Here is a 27,461-nt window from a genome sequence, read left to right on the forward strand (position 1 = left end):
TAAAACACATAAGGCTCAAACAGGGACTAAATATACAAATAATGATTTTAAGATAAGAAATTGTGAAATTGTATATATACACATGTTTATATTTTTTTTTTCTATTTTTCTATTTCCTTTTTAATTCGAAATAAGATTATGAATTTAGAGATGAGAAACAATGTAATATTATTGTATACCAAATATATGGACATGGAATTGAAATAGACAAATTAATTTACTGCTGATATTTTCTTTTTATTTTTAATCGCAACTTGATTTTATGTTGACTGAAAAATGTTATGCCGTAACTAAATAAAATTGAACTAGACATGCAAGCATATCCAATCATATCAAGAAGCTTTATATAATTTGAAATAGAGAAATTAATTAAGTTGTCTATCTTAGTGCTTATATTTTCTTTTTCTTTTTTAATCGCAACTCTCATTTCATTTTGATTGAAAAATAATATGTTGTCTATCTCATCTATTATATATTAACATTTAATTAAATTATAATGACAATCATTTTATTGTATTTTTATTATTTAAAATCTATTCAAATTAAATGTCATGTAAATTAAATCACAAAATATCGAATGAAAACCTTTACATCTGAACAGTTATTTTGACAATATATAGTTTTTTCCTTAAATGTCAGCTAAAAATGACTCTAGACATGTTGCATAGAAATGTAATTCTTAAAGACATTTCCTATTTTAACTAATGTGACAATCCTTTTAATGCAAACGACATTAGCATTGAAGATGCAACTACGCTCTCTACTAATTGCTAACTAAAATTAGAACATAAATAAAGAAAACAAACAAGAGCGATAAATTAACTAATTAAAAACTAATATTTCACAGCTACAAAGATAATCATAGAAGGGTAGAATGCACAACTGTAATGAGCAATGGTTCTTAAAATCGTAGCAAAATAAGAAACCAACCCTCGAGTCTACAAAATGCTTAAGCCTATTGCCTTCTAACTAGAGCAAAATAGTTCCACCCGCGGAGAGTATCTCCATTCTCGACCGGGTTTATGTACACCGAGAATTTAGTATTTAATCAAAATTATAGGATGACTTTGCCAAGCGAACGGTTTCACCTCTTGAACCTAAAAATGCAAATAAATAAATAAATTTTAAAAAAAGGGTTATAAAGTTTTTAATTCTAGCTAAACATGCTCGAAATAATTTGATTTTTTTATAAATAAGATAGTGATGATAATGATTAGGATAACAAGAAAAGCAATAGCAGTACTCACATTTCTCAAATATCTCATTCGCAAGCAACAGTAATGAATCGGCATCTTCGGCCATTTTTGAAACCCTTTCAGCCTCTTTAACTGCTTCTGCTGCCACGAACGATTTATATTCTGCATCCACAATCTTGTAGGCAGCAGTCATAGCAGCACCTTCCGCTGTTTCAGCAGATATATCTTTTTGTTTTGGCATAGGTGTTTTCGTCCCCAAAGCAGCATCTTTGATCTTGTAGCGGTCCTGGACCTGCAGGTTATGGTATATATAAGACAGATTACCAAAGGTACCATATATTATGTCCTCTACTGATGCAGAAATAATGAGAACGGGACGAAGAGGGGGTCCGCCAGAATAAAATCAATGAAACCCATCCCCTCCACTGGAATAATGAATATAGGAAATGTCAACAGGCTCGTAATGTTCGCTTTCTCTGCACCTCAATAGCGAGCATGGATGGATTTCAGCTGAGTTGTCAAATGACGCACGTTTAGAAGGCTTAAGCATATATGAAGTGGTCCACAGCTGCAACATGCGCCGATGATGCATACCAACTAGCCAAACCCACCATCAAGGCTAACTTTAACCTCTTTCTGACAATGAATGGGTTGACAAAATCTCGACAGTCTACCTGGTAAAATGAACTAAACAAAAGCAATGCAAATGCCCAAACACAGACGTGTGAAATAAATTGGGGACTACCTGCCCCTCCATATACACAACCATGCTATAATTTAAAGAGAAACATTTTCAGTTTCATTTTATAAGCAGCACAACAAATGCATGCATAAACATTAAGTGCAGTGAGCCCAACTATAAAAACACAGGTATATGTTTCAAAGTATTAGACTGTTTTGAAACAGCCACACCAAATGATTTTATTGAAAGTAGTTAATTCAATAGTATGCTACAACAATCCAATCTGTTGGCACGTGGAGAAAACAAATAAATTGCAGCAATTTTTTTGTTCATGAAAATATTCAAAAGCAATAATAGATTCAGCCAACAAAAAAAATAAAATGCCAAGGCATTCAGTTACATGGTCAAACACAGAATAATATTTTGGTTCATATCATGGTGAATATTCAAGGGTAGCCCATATCTCCAACAGATTCATGCACTATCAAATCAGATAAAGTTGTAGTGCACGAAAGAATTTTATAATTTGAAACGCCAATTCAAGGTTTAGAATCATATACCTTCTCAAGTTTTCCTTGCAAGACAAGTCTCCTCAGCCTTGTACTCAGTATTCGTCTGATATTTTGTGGCACTTCATGCTTTTTCTGTTACACACAAGAGAGTCATACTAAATATTGAACTCATGTTCAATTACAGTTAAAAAATAAATAAATAAATAAACACACAAACGTATTAACTAGGCCAACTTCTGGCAGCCCTTCTCTGGGACCTGCTTGCATGGAAATTGTAAGTGGCAAGTGACCAATTTTCTTTTTGAATTTCACGAACCCAGGTCACTGACCTGGTGTGGTGGGTGACAAATTAAAATGGCATTGCTTACAAAAACTTCTCTTTTCCATGAAACGCAAAAAAATGTCAAATGTTATTCACATTTGACAAATAGTCTCACCAAGACAAGAGGAATCACATAAATAAATACATGGATTAATATTAAATTCTACAAACATTCTTTCCAAATTTCAGTTATAAAATACAATAAATCAACCTTTTACTTGCTTTTCAAATGACAAGGCACTTTAAATTCACGTAAACTGCAGAAGAATTTTCTTTGAATGGTATAGTGAGTTTCTATTTAATGAATTCCCCTTTTTCTTTATGGTACGTATTCCTTCATTAAATTTTATTCGCAATAAAATTAACAGAAAATAATAGATAAATTAGTGAAATGGAGCTGATTTCTTTAGTATAAAAGGTAACTCAATAAGTTCGTGGAAACATGTCTGGAATTTTCTCTTTGATTCATAGTAACTGAAACAGGAGGCAATATTACAAGCCTGGGATATAAACAGAAAACCACAACTCCATAAAAAAAGTTGAGTCTCCAAATATTTTGGCTTTTTAGATTACGCCGATTTTATGATTCAAGAGTCCCACTGACTGAATCCATCTATAAGACACCATTTTTTTTATACTGCAGACTCTTTTCATACCATGATACCAATGCTGCCTTGAACTTCTCACAAACAAATCATAAGCTTAGTTGACTTCATAAGCTCTTCCTCAAAAAGGTTAAAACTCTAGGTCTCATTTTCAAATGGATAAATCATGATAGGCTGATTAAACTGCGAAACACAATGATGCACAAGCTGTTTATCTCAGAAACTATTTTTTCATCACTTCATATAAATCTTTCTAAATAAAGCAAAATTTAGAAACTAGAGAACAGTAGAACATCCATCTGACCTCAATAAATCCCATGATATCATCAATATTGGATCCACTGGAGTCTCTGATGGATGATAGTGCTTCAAATATCATGGCTTTGTACCTAACAAACATCATGCATCCGTGAAAAAGAAATATATGACTATGCGACAATTTCTTAGCAAAACCAAAGATAGCTCTGCACTAATGAGAAAACAAAGAGACAGAAACCAGTAAATTGTATGTATAAGAATAAAAGAAGTTCAAGTTTTTCCAGAGTAAAGAAAAACTGGAGTAACACACAGTAAACCAGATATTAGCCTCCAGAAAACATAATTTCTTCCAACGTCTTCCTATATTCTTCCTTTCTGTTGACATAAGCATTGTAAGAAATCATTATAACATGTAAAAGGACAAAGCGATACCCTGGAGCATCTCTGACGTCCCGTGGGCTTCTGGAAATATCATCAACAGCATCAGCCTCAGCAACTAAGTTTCCTGTGGTGAGAGTGGAGAGAGCCGTGGGTGAAATTGTTTTTCCTCTAGAAGCCTTCGATTTTTTTCTGGAGCACTGTCCGTAGCTAATACACATGTTCCGCCATTTGTCCTGTGTGGATTAAACAAAATGAAGACAAGTAAATACCATGAGCAACAGGAAGTATAAAACATAAATACATGCGGCAAAAGGCCAGGTAAATTAAGGGAGGCCTATCCATTGCTTAAAACTAAAAAACACCATATATAATAGCATGCGTCATTGTTTTTTCTCTTTTAACAAATTTTAGATATTTCTCTGCCTCAGTTGCATATTGTAACCAAGATACATGTCTCCTTGAGTAGCATGATTATTTATCAATAGTTTGAATGGCATAATAAAGCTTCAGTAGAACTCAACAGTTACGCAATGCAGCACTATACTTCGATTCTGCCCTTCTAAAGGAACATCAGCTCTAACAAGTTCATTTATTTAAATTATACATGTGACTAGAAGTAATCCAGTCTAGTTAATTTTCCCAAGAGCCTATAGCATAGATACCTTTAATTTTCAGAAGTTCTCTTCACAGTTTCAGGGATCGCTATTGTTTGACCATGGTGGCACAAATGTCTCCTCAAGCAGAAGATCGGATTTGTAACAAGATACTTTACTTTTGACAAAGCTTATAAGTAAATCAAACATACTAGTGAGTGAATTTTTGTTTCCAAATATGTTTAGATAAGTACTTTTAATCTTCATAAGTATAAAAAGTAACTTATTTTAACCAAATAATTAAAATTATTTTTTAAGCTTATTTTAAACTTACAACGGGCCTTTTCCTAATTAAATTTGTTAAGCTTAGCTAACCTGCACTTTAAATTAAGCAGAAACGTGCCTCTCCATTCAAAAGCAAGCACGCATATAATAATATACACGCGTGATCAAGTAATAGTGATGTTTCAACTAAAACGTCCAAATAGATAAACTAACATGAAAATTTTGAAAATCAACAGACCGTAAAATAGAATAGAGAACTTGTGTGAATGGCATGCGGTATAGAAAAAGGAAACCTTAAGGTCAATATTAGAACGATTACTGAGGTAGGGAGCGAACTGAGGATCTCTGAGAATGTTCTTCCACTTGCCGAGGCCATGCTTCACCACTCCCGCTTTTAGGGCTTCCTCTTCCTCCGCCGTCCACTTCACTTTCTGATTCCCCATTTTACCCTTCCGGAATCACAAAAATTAACTACACCTCGCCGCCGTTAGCAGTCCGAAGGACTGATTGGAAATTTCGGTATGTACCGATGAAAAATCGATTAATCTTCTACGTTCGAATGCAAAAAATTGTTGACTAATGAGAGATTTTACAGAATTTAGAGAATGAAGTGTATGCGCGAAACTCTCGACGGGGGAAAATCTGCCGTTTCCTCTTTATCACTCCCGCTCGGTGGACCTTGATTTGGGCCTTTTTAAACTCTGTTTATTGAAAGTAGAAATTAACTGTTAGTCCCTAGTTTATTAACTTTATTGCAATTTAATCCATTAGGCAATTTTGTTTGTAACATCTTTCTCAACTTTTCAACTTGAAAGCATCTTCAAGAGATCCTTTAAATGAAATGTTTTCCATTTTAAATGGTCCATCTACTTTAAGAGACTTTTTAAATTAATATTTTTAATTTAGAAAGACTCTATATAATTTAAATGCATTCAAGCTATTTCAATTTTTAGTGTAGAAAAATAATAAGATAATCTTAAAAAAAAAAAATTAGTTAAAATAAAATATAGAAAAAAAATAATAAATATTTTTGAGAGTAATAAAATTAAGTATTAAATATAAAGAGTTTCTTAAAGTATTTCAAAATTTTAAATCTCTAAATTTGTAGATACTCTTCAAATGATAGAATGTAGTCTTTAAAATTAGAGAGTCTCTTAAATATACTTTAACATCGTTAATTCTTACCAAATGAATTAAAAATACCATTAGAGAGTCTCTTAAATATACTTTAACATCATTAATTCTTACCAAATGAATTAAAAATACCGCTTTATCTTATTGAAAAAAGACAACTTTTTAGAGAGCCAAGCATTGTGACTATGTAGTCCTAACGTGGTTCTTAATCAAAAGGGAAAAAATATAAAGAAATAAAAGAAATGCTTGCTTTTATCTAGAACGATAATTCATTGCTAGAATAAACTTGTACTTCTTTGAAGAACTTTTGCACTTGTGAACATGTGTAACCTCACAGGCTTTCACTAGTGATATTATAATAGAAGTGCCAACTCCGTCATCACCTCTTTATAAACCAAGGGGCTGTGCTTGCTACACAAGAGTGACAACCATCAAATTCTCTTTCGGGGGGGGGGGGGCCCGCCCCCCCCCCCCCCCCCCCCCCGCCGCCCCCCCCCCCCCCCCCACATGATCTCATGTGAGGGGACTATAAGCTTGTACGGTCCTAAGGGCTGTACAAGCAAAATAACCCTAAACCAAGATGTAAATGATGGCGAGAAACAAACAAATAAAGAAAAAGAACAGAAGAAAGAAAGACATGTCACTCGAAAGTCAGAGGAGCGCGAAGACTCTACATCTTCTTAAAAAAGGCAGTAGTGCCCTCTCTATATTGAACAATCCTTGACGACACAGACAAAGTTGATTCAAACGCTTTACTGGAAGAGAATGAATTGAAATTCTTTCTTCCATTTTTTTTTTTTTTTTTATGCATCGTTCCAATAGCAATGGACAATGAAATAAAATAAATACTTAGCTATGTTTCTGTTCGATAAGATTAGCAATAAAATAAAATAATCGCATGAAGATTTGGTGACTATCTTGATGGAATTTATGATGGTTTCCATGAGGTGAAGCTCATGTTTGTGTCTCATTATCTGAAAAGCTCATTTTCATCTACATGTACCCCTAATAAAATATATTGCATGTAAATTTATTTTTTATTTTTTTAACTTTTTAGTCACATGTTATTCAAAAATCCACCAATACAAAACTCATTTTCAATTTTAAAAAAAAAAAGTGCTCAAACATAGGTGAAGATTTTCATGGACGTTTTCGAGCCAGTTTGATTAGATGAATTTTCCACATTTTTACATGTTTGATTGACCACATTTTCTTGACAATTGATTTTTCACCTTCACCCTCACGTGACCAAGTTTTCCACCTTTTTGAGGAATTACAATTCTCATGGGTTTGGCAAGAAAATCGATTCTCCGGGCTTTTTTTTTTTTTTTTTTTTTGGCGCAATGAAAACAAATTCTATATACAATTGTAAAAAAATTCTATTCCTTTAATTGACAATTTTCATAGAAAACAAAATCAAACGAACGCCAAAAAATTCGAAATTTCAACAATTTTCAAGTGAAAAATTATACCAATCAATTAACAATTCTCAATAAAACAAATTCTAGATAATTTAATTTCCTGAACTTCATTTTCTTTCCATATAAATTTCATTCTTACAATCAAACGGACCCTTAGTAATTTTTATGTTAAAAACAGTTAATTAGGGAAATATGCCACTCCTCCATCTCGTGCCCTTGTAAGTAACATCAGTTTTACGCGCACCTTTTGATACATATGAGATACAAATAGCATAATGATTTTTGGGACAGGGAGCAACTGTTGGAACAAGTTCAGGGATGCCTCGTGCCAATATTGATAGGCAATCAGGTTGGTCTTGTGCATTTATCTATTTTCTAATCTTAAATTCCAAGTGCAGTTCTTGGGTTTCTCTGTGCGTCTTGCCGTTCATTGTACCAATTAGCTATGTGCGATTGTTTACTTTCACTTCTACTTTTTCTCTGTAAATATAATTTTGCTGATAAAGCTGCTTGCTTCTCTGCCAATCCCACTACTAAGAATAATTTTATAACGTTTTGCAGGTGGTGAAGAAGGAAATGCAACTGGTCTGTCTTCTGCAAATGCTACTCATGGTAGAAACATTTTGAGTTCTGGAAGCTTATTGAAACAAAAAGGCCCAGTTGCAAATGACTCAGCCACGGGTAAAGACGTAAGATTGCTGTCACTCTCAAACCCCTCCTTTCTACCCGGTGTGCTCTTTGCTGTTCGGTATTGTGGTGGTAACGTGTAAAATTTTGCCTGGTGAGGCTAAATATAATTGCAGTCCCTTTTTCTGGTGGAGGATAAAATGGAACAGAATTATGCTAAGCAGAATATTTCGGATGTGTTGAAATCTTCGTTTCTCTTCTTTTGATGTTTTGTTTTGTCCCATTTTCCTCTTACCTCTGGTAATGCTCTCTGCAGTTACCGAGTTCTAGTATTTTCCGTTTAAGTGGATCTTCAAGGCGACCTGCTGTGTCCAGTAGCCGCGATCCAGTTAGTGATTATGATCCTTCACGGAGAGATGCAAGCCCAGGACTCCGCAAAATATCCAGTGCTGCTCAAAGAAGTTCACCAGTCGTATCATCAGATCACAAGCGCACTGCCTCTAATATAAAGAATTTTGATGCTACCCTCAAAGGTGTTGAGAGCTTGAACTTCAACGACGAGAGGGTGCATTATTAGGCTCATTCCCCCCCTACTGTAAATTTCGGAACGGTATACATTCTATTCCTGGAACACAGAGGATTGTGCAGTATGGAAAGCCGCTCGTTGGAATTTAAAACGAGTACAAGTCGGGAACCCTGCAAAAACCACACACAGAGAGATCTTACTATCTATTATGTTTATGTTTTTTTTACTATAAATACAGTTTAATTTCTCATTGAGGTACCTTAAATTTTCATGTAAGTTTGATTCATTGTACAATTTTGTGACGAGTTTGTGGTCTGGTTTAGCTTAGCAAAGGATTGATGTTACAAGTTTGGCACGTATGAATTACAAACAACGTAAACAAAGTTTTATCCTTGGTAAATTCTAGTTCAATGGATATGAATTTTTTTCTCCTCCGTTGTATATGACGAAAAATCCAAGGAGATTTAAGTCACCGTTGTTTTGGCTAAAAATCAGTTTTTTAGTAAATTTCTTTAAATTGGTGCCATACAATGAATAGAAAAACAAGTGAACACCTATCTCAAAACCTACGAGCACAACTTATTTACTTTTATTGTTGACTAAGCCCTTGTTTGAGCTTTCATAAGAATGAATTTTTGAATAGTGTATTGATGAAAAATGTGTGTAAGAAATAAGGAAAAATTTTGAATTTGCTTGTATTAATATTTTGTTGAAAAATGTGTTTGAAATGATGTTAAAACACATAAGTCTCAAACAGGGACTAAATATACAAATAATGATTTTAAGATAAGAAATTGTGAAATTGTATATATACACATGTTTATATTTTTTTTTTCTATTTTTCTATTTCCTTTTTAATTCGAAATAAGATTATGAATTTAGAGATGAGAAACAATGTAACATTATTGTATACCAAATATATGGACATGGAATTGAAATAGACAAATTAATTTACTGCTGATATTTTCTTTTTATTTTTAATCGCAACTTGATTTCATGTTGACTGAAAAATGTTATGCCGTAACTAAATAAAATTGAACTAGACATGCAAGCATATCCAATCATATCAAGAAGCTTTATATAATTTGAAATAGAGAAATTAATTAAGTTGTCTATCTTAGTGCTTATATTTTCTTTTTCTTTTTTAATCGCAACTCTCATTTCATTTTGATTGAAAAATAATATGTTGTCTATCTCATCTATTATATATTAACATTTAATTAAATTATAATGACAATCATTTTATTGTATTTTTATTATTTAAAATCTATTCAAATTAAATGTCATGTAAATTAAATCACAAAATATCGAATGAAAACCTTTACATCTGAACAGTTATTTTGACAATATATAGTTTTTTCCTTAAATGTCAGCTAAAAATGACTCTAGACATGTTGCATAGAAATGTAATTCTTAAAGACATTTCCTATTTTAACTAATGTGACAATCCTTTTAATGCAAATGACATTAGCATTGAAGATGCTGCTACGCTCTATACTTATTGCTAACTAAAATTAGAACATAAATAAAGAAAACAAACAAGAGCGATAAATTAACTAATTAAAAACTAATATTTCACAGCTACAAAGATAATCATAGAAGGGTAGAATGCACAACTGTAATGAGCAATGGTTCTTAAAATCGTAGCAAAATAAGAAACCAACCCTCGAGTCTACAAAATGCTTAAGCCTATTGCCTTCTAACTAGAGCAAAATAGTTCCACCCGCGGAGAGTATCTCCATTCTCGACCGGGTTTATGTACACCGAGAATTTAGTAATTAATCAAAATTATAGGATGACTTTGCCAAGCGAACGGTTTCACCTCTCGAACCTAAAAATGCAAATAAAAATACAAAAATAAAAAATAAAAAAGAAGGGTTATAAAGTTTTTAATTCTAGCCAAACATGCTCGAAATAATTCGATTTTTTTATAAATAAGATAGTGATGATAATGATTAGGATAAAAAGAAAAGCAATAGCAGTACTCACATTTCTCAAATATCTCATTCGCAAGCAACAGTAATGAATCTGCATCTTCGGCCATTTTTGAGACCCTTTCAGCCTCTTTAACTGCTTCTGCTGCCACGAACGATTTATATTCTGCATCCACAATCTTGTAGGCAGCAGTCATAGCAGCATCTTCCGCTGTTTCAGCAGATATATCTTTTTGTTTTGGCATAGGTGTTTTCGTCCCCAAAGCAGCATCTTTGATCTTGTAGCGGTCCTGGACCTGCAGGTTATGGTATATATAAGACAGATTACCAAAGGTACCATATTTTATGTCCTCTACTGATGCAGAAATAATGAGAACGGGACGAAGAGGGGGTCCGCCAGAATAAAATCAATGAAACCCATCCCCTCCACCAGAATAATGAATATAGGAAATGTCAACAGGCTCGTAATGTTCGCTTTCTCTGCACCTCAATAGCGAGCATGGATGGATTTCAGCTGAGTTGTGAAATGACGCACGTTTAGAAGGCTTAAGCATATATGAAGTGGTCCACAGCTGCAACATGCGCCGATGATGGATACCAACTAGCCAAACCCACCATCAAGGCTAACTTTAACCTCTTTCTGACAATGAATGGGTTGACAAAATCTCGACAGTCTACCTGGTAAAATGAACTAAACAAAAGCAATGCAAATGCCCAAACACAGACGTGTGAAATAAATTGGGGACTACCTGCCCTTCATATACACAACCATGCTATAATTTAAAGAAAAACATTTTCAGTTTCATTTTAAAAGCAGCACAACAAATTCATGCATAAACATTAAGTGCAGTGAGCCCAACTATAAAAATACAGGTATATGTTTCCAAGTATAGACTGTTTTGAAACAGCCACACCAAATGATTTTATTGAAAGTAGTTAATTCAATAGTATGCTACAACAATCCAATCTGTTGGCGCGTAGAGAAAACAAATAGATTGCAGCATTTTTTTTGTTCGTGAAAAATATTCAAAAGCAATTATAGATTCAGCCAACAAAAAAAATAAAAAGCTAAGGCATTTAGTTACACGGTCAAACAGAGAATAATATTTTGGTTCATATCATGGTGAATATTCAAGGGTAGCCCACATCTCCAACAGATTCATGCACTATCAAATCAGATAAAGTTGTAGTGCACGAAAAAATTTTATGGCCCCTTTTGGTAGCCATTTTTTTTCAAAATGCATTTTTCTCTCTTCTTTTCAACCACACATTCTTTATTAAAATAATATTAGACGTAAATCAAAAAAATTTCCTTATTTCTTAACCACACATTTCACATCAGTTTACTATTCTAAAATGCATTTTTACATAAAAATACCTATCAAACACCTTCTATAATTTGAAACGCCAATTCAGGGTTGAGAATCATATACCTTCTCAAGTTTTCCTTGCAAGACAAGTCTCCTCAGCCTTGTACTCAGTATTCGTCTGATATTTTGTGGCACTTCATGCCTTTTCTGTTACACACAAGAGAGTCACACTAAATATTGAATTCATGTTCAATTACAGTTCAAAAAAAAAAAAAAAAGGAAGCACAAAGGTATTAACTAGGCCAACTTCTGGCAGCCCTTCTCTGCGACCTGCTTGCATGGAAATTGTAAGTGGCAAGTGACCAATTTTCTTTTTGAATTTCACGAACCCAGGTCACTGACCTGGTGTGGTGGGTGACAAATTAAACTGGCATTTCTTACAAGAACTTCTCTTTTCCATGAAACGCAAGAAATTGTCAAATGTTATTCACATTTGACAAATGGTCTCACTGAGACGAGAGGAATCACATAAATAAATACATGGATTGATATTAAATTCTACAAACATTCTTTTCAAATTTCAGTTATAAAATACAATAAATCAACCTTTTACTTGCTGTTCAAATGACAAGGCACTTTAAATTCACGTAAACTGCAGAAGAAATTTCTTTGACATGGTATAGTGAGTTTCTATTTGATGATTTCCCTTTTTTCTTTATGGTACGTATTCCTTCATTAAATTTTATTCGCAATAAAATTAACAGAAAATAATAGATAAATTAGTGAAATGGAGCTGATTTCTTTAGTATAAAAGGTAACTCAATAAGTTCGTGGAAATATGTCTGGAATTTTCTCTTTGATTCATAGTAACTGAAACAGGAGGCAATATTACAAGCCTAGGATATAAACACAAAACCACAACTCCATAAAAAAAAAGTTGAGTCTCCAAATATTTTGGCTTTTTAGATTACGCCGATTTTATGATTCAAGAGTCCCACTGATTGAATCCATCTATAAGACACCATTTTTTATACTGCAGACTCTTTTGATACCATGATACCAATGCTGCCTTGAACTTCTCACAAACAAATCATAAGCTTAGTTGACTTCATAAGCTCTTCCTCAAAAGGTTAAAACTCTAGGGCTCATTTTCAAATGGATCTCATGATAGGCTGATTAAACTGCGAAACACAATGATGCACAAGCTGTTTATCTCAGAAACTATTTTTTCATCACTTCATATGAATCCTTCTAAATAAAACAAAAATTAGAAACTAGAGAACAGTAGAACATCCATCTGACCTCAATAAATCCCATGATATCATCAATATTGGATCCATTGGAGTCTCTGATGGATGATAGTGCTTCAAATATCATGGCTTTGTACCTAATAAACATCATGCATCCGTGAAAAAGAAATATATGCCTATGAGACAATTTCTTAGCAAAACCAAAGATAGCTCCGCAATAATGAGAAAACACAGAGACAGAAACCAGTAAATTGTATGGATAAGAATAAAAGAAATTCAAGTTTTTCCAGAGTAAAGAAAAACTGGAGTTACACACAGTAAACCAGATATTAGCCTCCAGAAAACATAATTTCTTCCAACGTCTTCTTATATTCTTCCTTTCTGTTGACATAAGCATTGTAAGAAATCATTATAACATGTAAAAGGACAAAGCGATACCCTGGAGCATCTCTGACGTCCCATGGACTTCTGGAAATATCATCAACAGCGTCAGCCTCAGCAACTAAGTTTCCTGTGGTGAGAGTGGAGAGAGCCACGGGTGAAATTGTTTTTCCTCTAGAAGCCTTCGATTTTTTTCTGGAGCACTGTCCATGGCTAATACACATGTTCCGCCATTTGTCCTGTGTGGATGAAACAAAATGAAGACAAGTAAATACCATGAGCAACAGGAAGTATAAAACATAAATACATGCGGCAAAAGGCCAGGTAAATTAAGGGAGGCCTATCCATTGCTTAAAACTAAAAAACACCATATATAATAGCAAGCGTCATTTTTTTTTCTCTTTTAACAAATTTTAGATATTTCTCTGCCTCAGTTGCATATTGTAACCAAGATACATGTCTCCTTGAGTAGCATGATTATTTATCAATAGTTTGAATGGCATAATAAAGCTTCAGTAGAACTCAACAGTTACGCAGTGCAGCACTATACTTCGATTCTGCCCTTCTAAAGGAACATCAGCTCTAACAATTTCATTTATTTAATTATACATTTGACTAGAAGTAATCCTGTCTAGTTAATTTTCCTAAGAGGATACAAGAGCCTATAGCATAGATACCTTTAATTTTCAAAAGTTCTCTTCACGGTTTCAGGGATCGCTATTGTTTGACCATGGTGGCACAAATGTCTCCTCAAGCAGAAGATCGGATTTGTAACAAGATACTTTACTTTTGACAAAGCTTATAAGTACGTCAAACACACTAGTGAGTGAATTTTTGTTTCCAAATATGTTTAGATAAGTACTTTTAATCTTCATGAGAATAAAAAGTAACTTATTTTAACGAAATAATTAAAGTATTTTTTAAGCTTATTTTAAAACTTACAACAGGCCTTTTCCTAATTAAATTTGTTAAGCTTAGCTATACCTGCACTTTAAATTAAGCAGAAACGTGCCTCTCCATTCAAAAGCAAGCACGCATATAATATACACGCGTGATCAAGTAATAGCGATGTTTCAACTAAAATGTCCAGATAGATAAACTAAAATGAAAATTTTGAAAATCAACAGACCGTAAAATAGAATAGAGAAATTGTGTGAATGGCATGCGGTATAGAAAAAGGAAACCTTAAGGTCAATATTAGAACGATTACTGAGGTAGGGAGCGAACTGAGGATCTCTGAGAATGTTCTTCCACTTGCCGAGGCCGTGCTTCACCACTCCCGCTTTTAGGGCTTCCTCTTCCTCCGCCGTCCACTTCACTTTCTGATTCCCCATTTTACCCTTCCGGAATCACAAAAAATTAACTACACCTCGCCGCGGTTAGCAGTCCGAAGGACTGATTGGAAATTTCGGTATGTACCGTTGAAAAATCGATTAATCTTCTACGTTCGAATGCAAAAAATTGTCGACTATTGAGAGATTTTACAGAATTTAGAGAATGAAGTGTATGCGCGAAACTCTCGAGGGGTGGAAATCTGCCGTTTCCTCTTTATCGCTCCCGCTCGGTGGACCTTGATTTGGGCCTTTTTAAACTCTGTTTATTGAAAGTAGAAATTAACTGTTAGTCCCTAGTTTATTAACTTTATTGCAATTTAATCCATTAGGCAATTTTGTTTGTAACATCTTTCTCAACTTTTCAACTTGAGAGCATCTTCAAGAGATTTTTTAAAGAATGAAATGTTTTCTATTTTAAATAGTCCATCTGCTCTAAGGGTTCGTTTGATTGCAAAGATATAATTAAATTGAATTGAAAACGAATTCTAGATAATTGAATTGCTTAGAAATTGTTTTCCTGGGAATTGTAAATTATTGTGTTTAATTGATATAATTTTTCACGTGAAAAATATTAAAATAAAAGTATTTTTTTGATGTTCATTTGACTTTATTTTATATGAAAATTGTCAATTAAAAGGATAGATTTTATTAGTATTGACTATTGGGAATAAAATTTGTTTCCATTACCAACAAAAAAATAAAAAAATCAAGAAAATTATCTATTTTTTGGTGTTCGTTTGATGTTGTTTTACTTGGAAATTGTTAATTTAAGGAATATCCTCTTTTACAATTGTTCCTAGAATTTGTTTCAATTACAAATAATAATAATAAACAAAACAGAAAAAAAGGGAAAAAGCTAGAATTGCAATTCCCACCATTTTGGTGGGAATTGCTTTTTATCAAAAAGTAAAAAAATGCTTATGTGGCATGGGTTTATGAAAAATATTTTTCATGGAAAATTTCTGCCATCAAACATGTCAAAAAATGAGAAATGAAATTTAATTTTCATTTGCCATGAAAAATAGAGGCATATCAAACATGGCGTAAGAGATTTTTTAAATTAATATTTTTAATTTAGAAAGACTATATATTTTAAATGCATTTAAGCTATTTCAATTTTTAATGTAGAAAAATAATAAGATAATCTAAAAAAATTAGTTAAAATAAAATATAGAAAAAATAATAAATATTTTTGGGAGTAATAAAATTAAGTATTAAATATAAAGAGTTTGTTAAAGTACTTCAAAATTTTAAATCTCTAAATTTGTAGATACTCTCCAAATGATAGAATGTGGTCTTTAAAATTAGATAGTCTCTTAAAGATACTTTAACATCGTTAATTCTTACCAAATGAATTAAAAATACCGCTTTTTCTTATTGAAAAAATACAACTATTTAGAGAGCCAAGCATTGGGACTATGTAGTCCTATATATGACTATGTAGTCCTAACGTGGTTCTTAATCAAAAGGGGAAAAATATAAAGAAATAAAAGAAATGCTTGCTTTTATCTAGAACGATAAATCATTGCTAGATTAAACTTGCACTTCTTTGAAGAAGTTTTGCACTTGTGAACATATGCAACCTCACATGCTTTCACTAGTGATATTATAATAGAAGTGCCAACTCCATCATCACCTCTTTATAAACCAAGGTGTTGTGCTTGCTACACGAGAGTGACAACCATCCCCCCCCCCCCACATGATCTCATGTGAGGGGACTGTAAGCTTGTAGATTCCTAGGGGCTGTACAAGCAAAATAACCCTAAACGAAGATGTAAATGATGGCGAGAAACAAAAAAATAAAGAAAAAGAACAGAAGAAAGAAAGACATGTCACTCGAAAGTCAGAGGAGCGCGATGACTCTACATCTCCTTAAAAAAGGCAGTAGTGCCCTCTCTATATTGAACAATCCTTGACGACACAGACAGAGTTGATACGAAGAGAATGAATTGAAATTCTTTCTTCCATTTTATTTTTTATGCATCGCTCCGATAGCAATGAACGATAAAATAAAATAAATACTTAGCTATGTTTCTGTTCGATAAGATTAGCAATAAAATAAAATAATCGCGTGAAGATTTGGTGACTATCTTGATGGAATTTATGATGGTTTCTACGAGGTAAAGCTCATGTTTGTGTCTCATTATCTGAAAAGCTCATTTTCATCTACATGTACCCCTAGTAAAATATATTGCATTTAAATTTATTTATTTATTTTTTAAACTTTTTAGTTACATATTATTCAAAAATTCACCAATACCAAACTCATTTTCAATTATAGAAAAAAAAAAAAAAAAAAAAAAAAAAGGGTGCTCAAACATAGGCGAAGATTTTCATGGACGTTTTCGGGCCAGTTTGATTAGATGAATTTTTCACATTTTTACATGTTTGATTGGCCAAATTTTCTTGACAATTGGTTTTTCACCTTCACTCTCACATGACCACGTTTTCCACCTTTTTGAGGAATTGCAATTCTCATGGATTTGGCAAGAAAATGGGTTCTCCAGGCTTTTTTTTTTTCATTTTTTTTTTTGTGCAATGAAAACAAATTCTATATACAATTGTAAAAAAATTCTATCCCTTTAATTGATAATTTTCATAGAAAACAAAATCAAACAAACGCCAAAAAATTCGAAATTTCAACATTTTTCAAGTGAAAAATTATACCAATCAATTAACAATTCTCAATAAAACAAATTCTAGACAATTTAATTTCTTGAAATTCATTTTCTTTCTATTTAAATTTCATTCTTACAATCAAACGGACCCTTCGTGATTTTTATGTTAAAAACAGTTAATTAGGGAAATCTAGTGCTTAAGCTGGCGAAGTTCAATGATAAATTTCATTAGTATATTTCACCAAGTTCAATCAAGTAACTCAGCAAGCATACATTTATGATTTCAATTAAGAAAACTGTTCCATTTCAACGATAATCGAAATGTCACACTCAATAAATGATAATTATCACACGTAATCATTAGCTGCTAACAAGAAATATGTACAACCATGCTGATATGAATGGTGAGCATCATGGACTATTAAGTCATCAAATCTCGAATATTCAAGTGAGGGAACCAAACAAAATCATCCAATTAAAATTAAATTTAACATAATTACTTAATTGAAGAAAATTGAAATACAATTGCGTAATTAATTAGAGTAGAGCGTAAGTATAATTACCGCAATTGATATTTATCCCAAAGTTTAGAGATTGTAACAGCGAATTTCCGCAATTGATATTCTTGCACCACAAATTTGAAAATATACATATTGAACCAAAAGACATTTTTATTTCTCTTCTATTTTCAACACATTGATTTTTGATTTAAAATTTAATGCATGAATTTCAATAAATTAATCTAAAACTCAAAAAGATAAAGCCTTTCATCCCTACAACAACATTTTGGTTGAAACAAGCCAACGAATTACTGTTATAGATAATTATAATCCGCCTAGTTCATAAGTCACGAGGGAAAGGAAATGCGAAGAAACAAGTTATCCATTGCAACGTGCGTCTACAAAAAACATGGATTCATCATTCATCAAACCGTTAAACTAGTACGAGCTTATACAACTATCGGGTAACACCCAGCTAAGAATAATTCTAATAATTATCACACCATCTCCTTACAACCTCGGTTTTCAAGTCTTCACTCACTATATTTTCATGCATAAAAATAATGTCTTAACACTATATATGAAAGCATATATAAAAGTTGAAAACTCCAAATATTAGTTGGTTGATGAACCCACAAACTTCCGAAGGGCACAAACATAAGGAAAACAATGATAATAGAAAAAAAAATCCTGCCATGATAAGTTGAAGCAAAATAAAAACCAATTTGGAATTTACCAACCAAAGGATTTAAATTAAACATGCATTGAGTAGTTTCAATAGGAACTATTCAAAAAGTAGTAAGAGTAAAAATACATAAAAATTCATACACGTTAGAGATCATAGAATACCCACAATGAAGGTTTTTTTTTTCGAATTTTATTCACGAATCCTCGTCTTCTACAAACTATGTAAACATTAAAGCTTACATTTTTTTATGAAATGACAATGTAGGTAAGACTATGAATATATTCACCATTATAGCACTAATATTAAGCAGGAACCTGCACAAACATACTATAACTCAATTTCAGTACCATAATTCCTCAAAAAGTCATCAAAATTTGCATTTTCCAGCTTCAAATAGAAAGATTCTTGATATTATTGTAACTTATAAGATCATAAACCCGATAGAATGAACACGAAGAAGTAAATATTCAGATGGGCACATATCTTTTCAAGGCCTGTTTCCCCGCAACAGCAAGCCCAACAAGCACACCGCCAATTGCCCCAGCCACTGCAGCGGACCGGGGCCCAGCCGCCGCCTTGTAGAGGGCTCCAGTGCCGAGTCCAGCCACAACACTGTTGATGACATCATCACTGTCCCTGTAAGCCACCATGCCACTCTCGAGTCCAGCATAGAGGAGCCCGATGATCCCGCATCTGTTTCCGATCTGTCGGCCAGCCTGGCCCGACCCGTTGAGGATCCGGTTGATCTTCAGCTTGAGCGTGTCAGTGGGTTCAATTGACTTGACCCCTGAGACGAACCCCTTTGCGGCGCCGGCAGATGAGCCGGCGAGATAGCCGATTCCGGTGTAGTAGGTGAGATTCTCGCCCCAAGACCTGCGCTGAGCGTGGGATTCTTCCGGGAAAAGGTACTCCGGCGAGGTGGGCAGCTTGTATAGGGTTTGTATCGGTACCTGCAAATCTTGGTACGGGTTGTAGAGTCGACGATTTGATTCGCTATCATCGTGCGAGGTGTTATGTTTTGGAGCTCCAGATTGGTATGCCATTACTGGTTTTGGGTTTGGGTGGTCCAGTGATCCGATTGGAGGTCCGGGATCGTGGCGTCGGGGGAGGACGAGAGTTGTGTGTATTAGGTTTTTGTTCTTCTTATTGGACTTTAAAGCGGCGACTTTTTGAGGGAGAAAAATAAAAATCGGACGGGTTAGATACGATCGGTTCAGTTAGATAATTAAACGGACCGGTTCAACGAGAATGCGCGCAATTGGATTAAACTCTCGAATCAGATCCGAATCGAAGTTAAATACTCAATGGGTAAATGAATAAAGGACCAACGAACCCGTTTGTTCTCGATTCAAGATCAAGAATCGAAAAATCGTATAGAAATCGAATATTTCTATTTTTTAAATTTATTTATTTTAAATAAGTTAAGTTATTTTATTTTTTTCTAAATAAATTTGTTAACTAGTTAATCTAACTCAAATTCAAAAATATGATTTTTCTATTCCTAATTTTTAGTCTAAGCTCAATTTAATCTAATTGATTTAAGTTTCATCTAAATTTGTTGTTCTACCGTAGTGCCGTTCCTGCCGTTTTGAAGAAATTGAATTGAAGCTTGAAAGTACCTCTCTTACTTATTGTGAGCTCGCTATTTTTTTTCTTCCTGTAATTTTAACCATCAAAACTATTAAGAACTCTACGAAGAAGGACGCAAAAAACAAATTAGATTGGTTTGCATTATTTTTTTTAAGTTAAATGTCATTAGTAAAATTAATGTAGTTTTGTAAATGTTAAAAAAAATTAGTTATAGTATAAAACCTGAAAATCGAATGGAATCAAACTGAACCGAATAAAATCGAACACGATGCTACCAAAAATCGTACCTAATGATTTCCCGAGCTTGGCTATCCTCAATTAGCACGATCGTAGTCTTCCGATACTTGAAAATAGGGCAACGAGGTATGTTCTCATCGCCCCTCCGATTCTTCAATTAGAAAGGGAATTATATGCGTGAGATTATAAACTGGAAATAATGAAAACATACCTGAATAATGTCCAATGTTGGTATTTATAGGAGTAGGTAGTTCAGTCCTTATAGGATTGTGTCAATTGGATGTACTTATCCAACGGAGTCCTGCTTGGGAGGAATGTCTTACTCGTAATAGAATTTTATGATGAACGGTAGCATAGTTGACATAGAGTCCTTGGAGAGTAGGACTTCCCGTGAATCCAGAAGATCGAGTATTGACCTTGAATAATGTGATCGAGCACGAACACTTGAGGATTAAGACGAGTGAAGGTTGGGAAACCCCAACCGAAGTCCTCGAGCAAAAGATCCCGTGCTTAGAATACCCAATAGAGATCATAATACCCACAATGAAGGTTTTTTTTTCGAATTTTATTCACGAATCCTCGTCTTCTACACACTATGTAAACATTAAAGCTTACATTTTTTATGAAATGACAATATAGGTAAGACTATGAATATATTCACCATTATAGAACTACTATTAAACAAATTGAAAATAAAGGAGTATATTAGGATTGGGCAAAACTTTCGAATCAAACTCAAATCGAATCGAACGATTCTTCTTAAATTAAAAGAAAATTTACAGCAGAAACTCCAAATCTTTGAAACATTAGCAGACTTCCTCAAACGTTTCATTTGTTGCAGCCGTCACCCCTAACATTTTCAAACATTTGCATGCGAGGCTCTTTTTGATGGTTTTCATCAAAAATTTCGTCAGTTGACCATCAAAATAAACTTTGATCATCTTTTAATCAATTTTAAAAGGGTATAATGATAAATTTCTATTTATTACCTTAAACAATTAAAAAAACTTAAATCAAAAAAATAAAAATAAACAAATAAAATTGGATCTTCTTCCCCACCCACCCCGCATGCTCCCCTCAATCCAAAACTCAACAAGATCAATCGCAAAATGAAGAAGGAAGTAGTAAGAAATTGTCCAAAAAGGAGGCTACAAAACTTGAACACTTGCGCAAACGCCAAGAAGCAGCAGCGGCTGCAGCAGCTACCAATATTTCTTCCACGATAATTGACGCTGTAGATCCATTGGCCAAAAATTACAGTGAAACCCAATTAGATGATTTGAAGTCGAAGGAAATTTCGGGTCGAAAGTGGATGAGTTGAATGAAGGGTTGAAGGACGATCCGAGGCTCGTGTCAGGCAATTCGAGCCATAGGTAAAAAGATGGTGTTTGTTGTGGTGAGAGAATGGGGGTTTACGGTCCAGTGCATTTTGACTGTGACACTCGATGTTGCCAATGCCCAGATGGTAAAATTTAGGGATGGCAATCAGGCTCGCCAACTCGAGCCGCCCGTGACTCGGCTCGGGGCTCGATAGACCCAAGCCTAGGCTCGGGTCGAGCTCCATTTTGGGGGCATGGGCTTTGCCCGAGCCGGCCTGTGAGCTCGCGAGCTTTTTAAAAAAAAATTAATTAATTGAGGCTGCCTTAAAAGGCAGCAGCTCGCTGTCTTTAAGACAGTAGTTTAGGGAAGAGGAAAAAAAAAAGAAGGAAGAAAACAAGTCTTCCCGGCTCGGCCCGGAAAAAAGCCCGAACAAAAGCTCGGGTCGAGCCGGAGCCGAAACTTTAGCCTCGCGAGTCGGCTCGACCCGGCTCGTTTACATCCCTAGTAAAATTTGCCACCAGTTTGAGAAGAGAGAGAGGGAGATCAGATAAGATTCTTTCAATACGCTGTTGCTTGAGACTGTTGGTTTCAGTCAGAGAGGAGGTGGCGGGAGATAACGATGACGGTGAATTTATTATTGCTGGTTTTGGATTTAGGGGGTGGGGTGGAATGGAATGGAGTGGAGTGGGTGGGTGGAGAAGAAGATCTTTTTTTTTTTAGTTTTTTTAATTGTTTAATATGGTAAATAGAAAGTTACCATTTTATCCTTTTAAAATTGATTAAAAGATTTTGATGGTCAACTGACGGAATTTTTTACGGAAACCATTCAAAGGGGACTCACATACAACGTTTAGAAAGATTAGGGGTGAGGTTGCAACAAATGAAAAGGTTTGGGAAAAGTCTATTAATGTTTCAAAGGTTTGAGACTTTTACTGCAATTTTCCCTAAATTAAATACCTAATGAGTATCTGAATCGCGTTGGTTCTCGATTCAATATCAAGAACTGAAAAATCGAATAAGAACAGAATATTCTTAATTTTTTAATTTATTTATTTTAAATAAGCTAAATTATTTTATTTTTTTAAATAAATTTGTTAACTAGTTAATTTAACTCAAATTTAAAAATATGATTTTCCTATTTCTAATTTGAACCCTGCTACACTTACAAGGATCTGTTTTACAAACCCCTGCCAGATACTCACAATGCGGGCTTCGACTTTTTTTTTTAATACATGTGGGACCAACCCCTACAGTGAGAGGTCGGTAAGGATTTTGTAGGAAATTGCTTTGCCTTCTAATTTTTAGTTTAAGCTCAACTTAATCAAATTCACATAAGTTTTATCAAAATCCGTTGTTCTACCATAGTGCCGTTCCTACCATTCCGGAGAAATTGAATTGAAACTCGAAAGTGTCTCTCTTAATTATTGTGAGATTGCTATATTATTCTTCCTGTGATTTTAACGATCAAAACTACGAAGAACGCGGCAAAGAAGGACGCAAAAAACAAATAAGATTGGATTACTTTATTTTGTAAAAGTTAAGATTAAATATGTCATTAATAAAATTAATGTAATTTTTTAAATATTAAAAAAAGTTTATAATATAAAACCGGATAACCGAATGAAATCGAATAAAATCGAACCTAAACTGTTCCATAATTAAATTTGGAGGCGAGGATACTTGCTGAATGAAAATTGTTATTTGTATACTGATTTTTTGATACTTTGATTGACACTTGTATTATTGTCAAGTGTCAATTGTGAAAAAACTATTTGAAATTTAAATCGTTGAATAATAAATTTGTAGTGTACATGTACCAACGTTCCTTGCCGAATGCTCGAAAATTTGTTCCCTTTTCCCTGGAGCACACAAAAGAAAACTGTATTGAAGGTGTGCGGTGTGTTGGAAATGGTGGGTCAATTGGGTCAACTTTGACCACAATTTTAAGTGGGACCCGATGTTCGATGTATCGAAATTAATGTTCAATTAAATTCTACATTCCGAGTAGGTGAGTGTAGAATATTTAATTGTGAAAAATCACTTCAATATAAATGAGAAATTATGGTTGAAAGTTGGACAATAAATAAGAGGAATAAATGGGAAAGAATTGGAAAAATGTTCCAATCCCACATAGGTTGCAAACACAACCTTGAACCACTTAATAAATTTCAAGTTTGGATATGAGTTTGGGCCCCAAGGGGTACCAATAGTCTTTGAAAGGGGGGAGTTTTAGACAATGTCTAGACTAATTCAAAGGCCACATGCGGGCGCGCCGCCGTCCGACCAACCTGTCGGGTCGGGTCGTGGATGTGGATGTGGGCCTGGGTTAATATTAATTTAAATTTTTTTTTGGTTTTTTTTTTAAAATTCAATTAATTCCCTCCCTTTGATAGTTTATTAACCAACCCATCAGTTTGCTAAAACTGTGCGTTAAGTGGACGTGAGTGGTGGATGGAAACTGCTCAACCGTCAACTCTCTCCTCTATTTGAATAGTCCTCAGGTTTTCAATTTTAAAACACACACAGAAACATCACGAAATCATTTTGCATACATACTCTTCTTCTTTGCAATAGTCAACAGAAAGTACTTCCGTTCTGGTTCGTTGTCTTGCAATCGAAGTGCTGTTTCTGCAAGTTTTTGATCTTTGTATCTTGGGAGACGCTTTACCACATACTGTAAGCACCGTATTACGGGCTACAAACGTCTTAAGGACAGAGAGCCTAGTTCTCGCCGCGATCATCCTCATTCTGAATTCTGGACTTTTTTATGCTTCTGTTTTATTCTGTGCAATTCATTTTCTGGAAATGATATTCTGTTTTTACTGTTTTGCAATTGTTCATCTGGTTTAGCAAGTCATTTATGGAAAATCTGTTCTGTACAACAAATTCGAAAACATCAATCAACAATCTTAAGACGTTTTTTATAAATTATTTTCCAAAATTGCACTTGCTTATTTCTAAACTTTGCAGACTCTTATGCGAAATTACTATTCTGCAGAATTTTAATTTGTAAATTCTGACTGGTTGATCTTCTGTTTTGAAAATAGAAATGGCTAACACTGTTGGGATCAATGCAATTCCCCCTGCTGTGGCTGTGACGCCAACTGTGGCTACTGTGACGCCGACAATGTCTGGTCCTTCTGGTTCAACTCATGTTCCTCACGGAGAGAAACTTGAAAAATTTAATGGGGTCGATTTTAAAAGATGACAGCAGAAAATGATGTTCTATCTCACCACTCTGAACCTAACAAAGTTTCTCACGGAGGGTCCTCCTACTGTTCAACAAGGAGAAAATAATCGAGCTTCGATTATTGCCTTGGACGCATGGAAACATTCCGATTTCTTATGCAAAAATTATGTACTGAATGAATGGTGTATATACCATAATGAAAATTGCAAAAGAATTATGAGAATCTTTAGAGAAAAAATATAAAACTGAAGATGCTGGATCTAAAAAATTTCTTGTCGAAAAATTTTTGGAATATAAAATGATTGACTCTAAATCTGTTATTTCCCAAGTTCAAGATTTGCAGGTACTCCTCCATGATTTACATGCTGAAAAAAATGACTGTAAGTGAGTCATTCCAAGTAGCAGCGGTAATTGAAAAACTCCCGCCTTCATGAAGAGATTTCAAAAATTACCTCAAACACAAACGTAACGAAATGAACATGGAGGAGTTGATTGTGCGTTTGAGGATCAAAGAAGATACTAAGAAATCTTAAAGGAGGAACGGGGGACCAAACATGGAAGCTAAGGCAAACATGGTTGAATCAAGTTCAAAGAAGAACATGAAAAGGAAGCACTCAAACTTTGCTCCGAAGAAAAAAGAAAACAACCAGAAGAACAAGAAGTTCAAATGGGACTGCTTCAACTGTGGCAAACCTGGACATCGTGCAATTGACTGTCACAAGCCTAAAAAGTAAAATGACCATACACATTTTGTTGAAACTGAAAATCTGTCTGAAGGTGTTCAAGAAATGCACCTATCTGCTGTAATATCTGAATGTAATAGTGTTGGAAATCCCAGGGAATGGTGGGTGGACACTGGTGCCACTCGCCACATTTGTGCTGAAAAGAATGTGTTTTCTGATTACAAAACTATCAATGGAGAACAACTGTTCATGGGAAATTTCTCATGTTCAAAGGTTGAAGGGCAAGGAAAGGTGACCTTGAAGATGACATCTGGCAAGAAACTCGTCCTCAACAATGTGCTGCATGTGCCGGACATTCGAAAAATCTTATTTCTAGTTATCTTCTTAGCAAGAATAGGTTTAAGTTAGTATTTGTATCTGACAAATTTGTACTAACTAAAAATGGGATGTACGTTGGAAAAGGTTACATGACCGATGGGATGTTCAAGATGAACGTCCTTACTGTTGTACCTAAATTGAACAAGATTAATGAAGCTTCTACTTCTGCGTATATTGTTGATTCTTCTTGTTTACGGCATAAAAGATTAGGACATGCAAACTTTAAATCTGTGCGCAAATTAATAAAATTAAATTTGCTACCTTCTCTAAGTTTCGATCCTAATCACAAATGTGAAACTTGTGTTGAGGTTAAGTTATCCAAAAGACCATTTCCTTCAGTTGATAGAAATACTTTACCTTTAGAATTAATTCACAGCGACATATGTGATTTGAAATTCGTACAAACTAAAGGTGGGAAAAAGTATTTCATCACTTTCATTGACGATTGCACTCGGTACTATTATATTTATCTATTAAAAAGCAAAGACGAGGCTTTGGAAATGTTTAAAAATTATAAGAATGAAGTTGAAAATCAACTTAGCAAATCAATAAAAATTGTTCGAAGTGATAGAGGTGGAGAATATGGAGCGCTGTTTGAAGAATTTTGTTCTCAACAAGGCATCATTTATCAAACAACGGCTTCTTACTTACCTCAATCTAATGGTATTGCGGAATGAAAGAACCGCACGTTTAAAGAAATGATGAATGCTATGTTGATTAGTTCTGGCCTACCACAGAATTTGTGGGAGGCCATCCTCTCGGCAAATCACATTCTTAACAAAATAACACACAAAGAAAAGGATGAAACACCTTACGAATTATGGAAAGGTCATAAACTTTCATATAAATACTTGAAAATGTGGGGGTGTTTGGCAAAGGTAGAAGTGCCAAAACCTAAACAAATAAAAATAGGACCAAAAACTGTAGATTGCATATTTATTGGATATGCTCATAACAGTAGTGCATATCGCTTTCTTGTGCATAAATCCGAGATTAGGATATACATGAAGATACAATAATTGAATCAAGGAATGCAAGTTTCTTCGAAGATGTCTTTCCTCGTAAAGACAAAAGTGATGTAAGTTCAAGAAAACGAACTTACAATACTGCAAATGATGATGAAAATGAAGAAGAACTCAGACGCAGTAAATGGGATAGAAAGTCTACGTCCTTCGGTTCAGAATTTATAACATACATGATCGAAAATGAACCAAAGACATTCAGTGAAGCAATGTCAACATCAGATGCTCCTTTTTGGAAAGAAGCTATCAATAGTAAAATTGAATCGATAATGCAAAATCATACTTGAGAGTTGGTTGATCTCCCACCTGGATATAAACCTCTAGGTTGCAAGTGGATTTTCAAGAAAAAGTTAAAATCGGATGGATCTATTGATAAATACAAAGCTCGTTTGGTAGCAAAAGGATAAAGACAAAAGGAAGGTCTTGATTTTTTTGATACTTACTCACCAATAACGAGGATTACTTCGATAAGAATCCTTATTGC

The 27,461-nt window shown here is 34.1% G+C and overlaps 4 protein-coding genes across 5 annotated transcripts; 1 reads left to right on the plus strand and 3 right to left on the minus strand.

Moving 5' to 3' along the window:
* Nucleotides 1–796: 796 nt before the first annotated feature.
* LOC111405113 (telomere repeat-binding factor 4-like) lies at nt 797–5,517 on the minus strand. Of its 2 annotated transcripts, none has more exons than XM_023033839.1 (6): nt 5,154–5,517; nt 4,008–4,189; nt 3,622–3,706; nt 2,439–2,522; nt 1,248–1,488; nt 797–1,097 (listed from the first exon to the last, which is right to left on the minus strand). In XM_023033839.1, the coding sequence occupies exons 1-6, from the start codon at nt 5,208–5,210 to the stop codon at nt 1,045–1,047; spliced, it is 702 nt and encodes a 233-aa protein (XP_022889607.1). In that variant the 5' UTR covers nt 5,211–5,517; the 3' UTR covers nt 797–1,044. The 2 variants fall into 2 exon arrangements, with proteins under 2 accessions (XP_022889607.1, XP_022889606.1); XM_023033838.1 differs by having other exon boundaries at nt 5,128–5,508.
* A 2,071-nt stretch (nt 5,518–7,588) lies between these two features.
* On the plus strand, nt 7,589–8,869 carry LOC111405114 (casein kinase 1-like protein 2). The gene is made up of 4 exons (XM_023033840.1): nt 7,589–7,607; nt 7,681–7,738; nt 7,951–8,078; nt 8,333–8,869. The coding sequence occupies exons 2-4, from the start codon at nt 7,708–7,710 to the stop codon at nt 8,591–8,593; spliced, it is 420 nt and encodes a 139-aa protein (XP_022889608.1). The 5' UTR covers nt 7,589–7,607; nt 7,681–7,707; the 3' UTR covers nt 8,594–8,869.
* A 1,214-nt stretch (nt 8,870–10,083) lies between these two features.
* LOC111405112 (telomere repeat-binding factor 4-like) lies at nt 10,084–14,994 on the minus strand. Its single transcript, XM_023033837.1, has 7 exons — nt 14,837–14,994; nt 14,602–14,757; nt 13,475–13,656; nt 13,089–13,173; nt 11,910–11,993; nt 10,532–10,772; nt 10,084–10,373 (listed from the first exon to the last, which is right to left on the minus strand). The coding sequence occupies exons 2-7, from the start codon at nt 14,749–14,751 to the stop codon at nt 10,321–10,323; spliced, it is 795 nt and encodes a 264-aa protein (XP_022889605.1). The 5' UTR covers nt 14,752–14,757; nt 14,837–14,994; the 3' UTR covers nt 10,084–10,320.
* Nucleotides 14,995–18,684: 3,690 nt separating this feature from the next.
* LOC111405115 (mitochondrial import inner membrane translocase subunit TIM23-1-like) lies at nt 18,685–19,716 on the minus strand. The gene has a single exon (XM_023033841.1). The coding sequence runs from the start codon at nt 19,598–19,600 to the stop codon at nt 19,025–19,027; it is 576 nt and encodes a 191-aa protein (XP_022889609.1). The 5' UTR covers nt 19,601–19,716; the 3' UTR covers nt 18,685–19,024.
* Between the last annotated feature and the right edge of the window lie 7,745 nt (nt 19,717–27,461).

This window comes from Olea europaea, chromosome 12 (assembly GCF_002742605.1).
Source record: "Olea europaea var. sylvestris chromosome 12, O_europaea_v1, whole genome shotgun sequence".
NCBI classification, from domain to species: domain Eukaryota; kingdom Viridiplantae; phylum Streptophyta; class Magnoliopsida; order Lamiales; family Oleaceae; genus Olea; species Olea europaea.

What these genes read in the sequence shown, in the direction of transcription:
- LOC111405113 (XM_023033838.1), bottom strand. Translation starts at nt 5,277, where the DNA reads ATGGGGAATCAGAAAGTGAAGTGGACGGCGGAGGAAGAGGAAGCCCTA. An exon ending in GTTCTAATATTGACCTTAAG is followed by an intron (nt 4,190 to 5,127) that starts GTTTCCTTTTTC and finishes TAATCCACACAG; the next exon opens with GACAAATGGCGGAACATGTG. An exon ending in GAATGAGATATTTGAGAAAT is followed by an intron (nt 1,098 to 1,247) that starts GTGAGTACTGCT and finishes TTGCATTTTTAG; the next exon opens with GTTCAAGAGGTGAAACCGTT.
- LOC111405112 (XM_023033837.1), bottom strand. Translation starts at nt 14,751, where the DNA reads ATGGGGAATCAGAAAGTGAAGTGGACGGCGGAGGAAGAGGAAGCCCTA. An exon ending in GTTCTAATATTGACCTTAAG is followed by an intron (nt 13,657 to 14,601) that starts GTTTCCTTTTTC and finishes TCATCCACACAG; the next exon opens with GACAAATGGCGGAACATGTG. An exon ending in GAATGAGATATTTGAGAAAT is followed by an intron (nt 10,374 to 10,531) that starts GTGAGTACTGCT and finishes TTGCATTTTTAG; the next exon opens with GTTCGAGAGGTGAAACCGTT.
- LOC111405115 (XM_023033841.1), bottom strand. Translation starts at nt 19,600, where the DNA reads ATGGCATACCAATCTGGAGCTCCAAAACATAACACCTCGCACGATGAT.
- LOC111405114 (XM_023033840.1), top strand. Translation starts at nt 7,708, where the DNA reads ATGCCTCGTGCCAATATTGATAGGCAATCAG. An exon ending in CAATATTGATAGGCAATCAG is followed by an intron (nt 7,739 to 7,950) that starts GTTGGTCTTGTG and finishes AACGTTTTGCAG; the next exon opens with GTGGTGAAGAAGGAAATGCA. An exon ending in ACTCAGCCACGGGTAAAGAC is followed by an intron (nt 8,079 to 8,332) that starts GTAAGATTGCTG and finishes TGCTCTCTGCAG; the next exon opens with TTACCGAGTTCTAGTATTTT.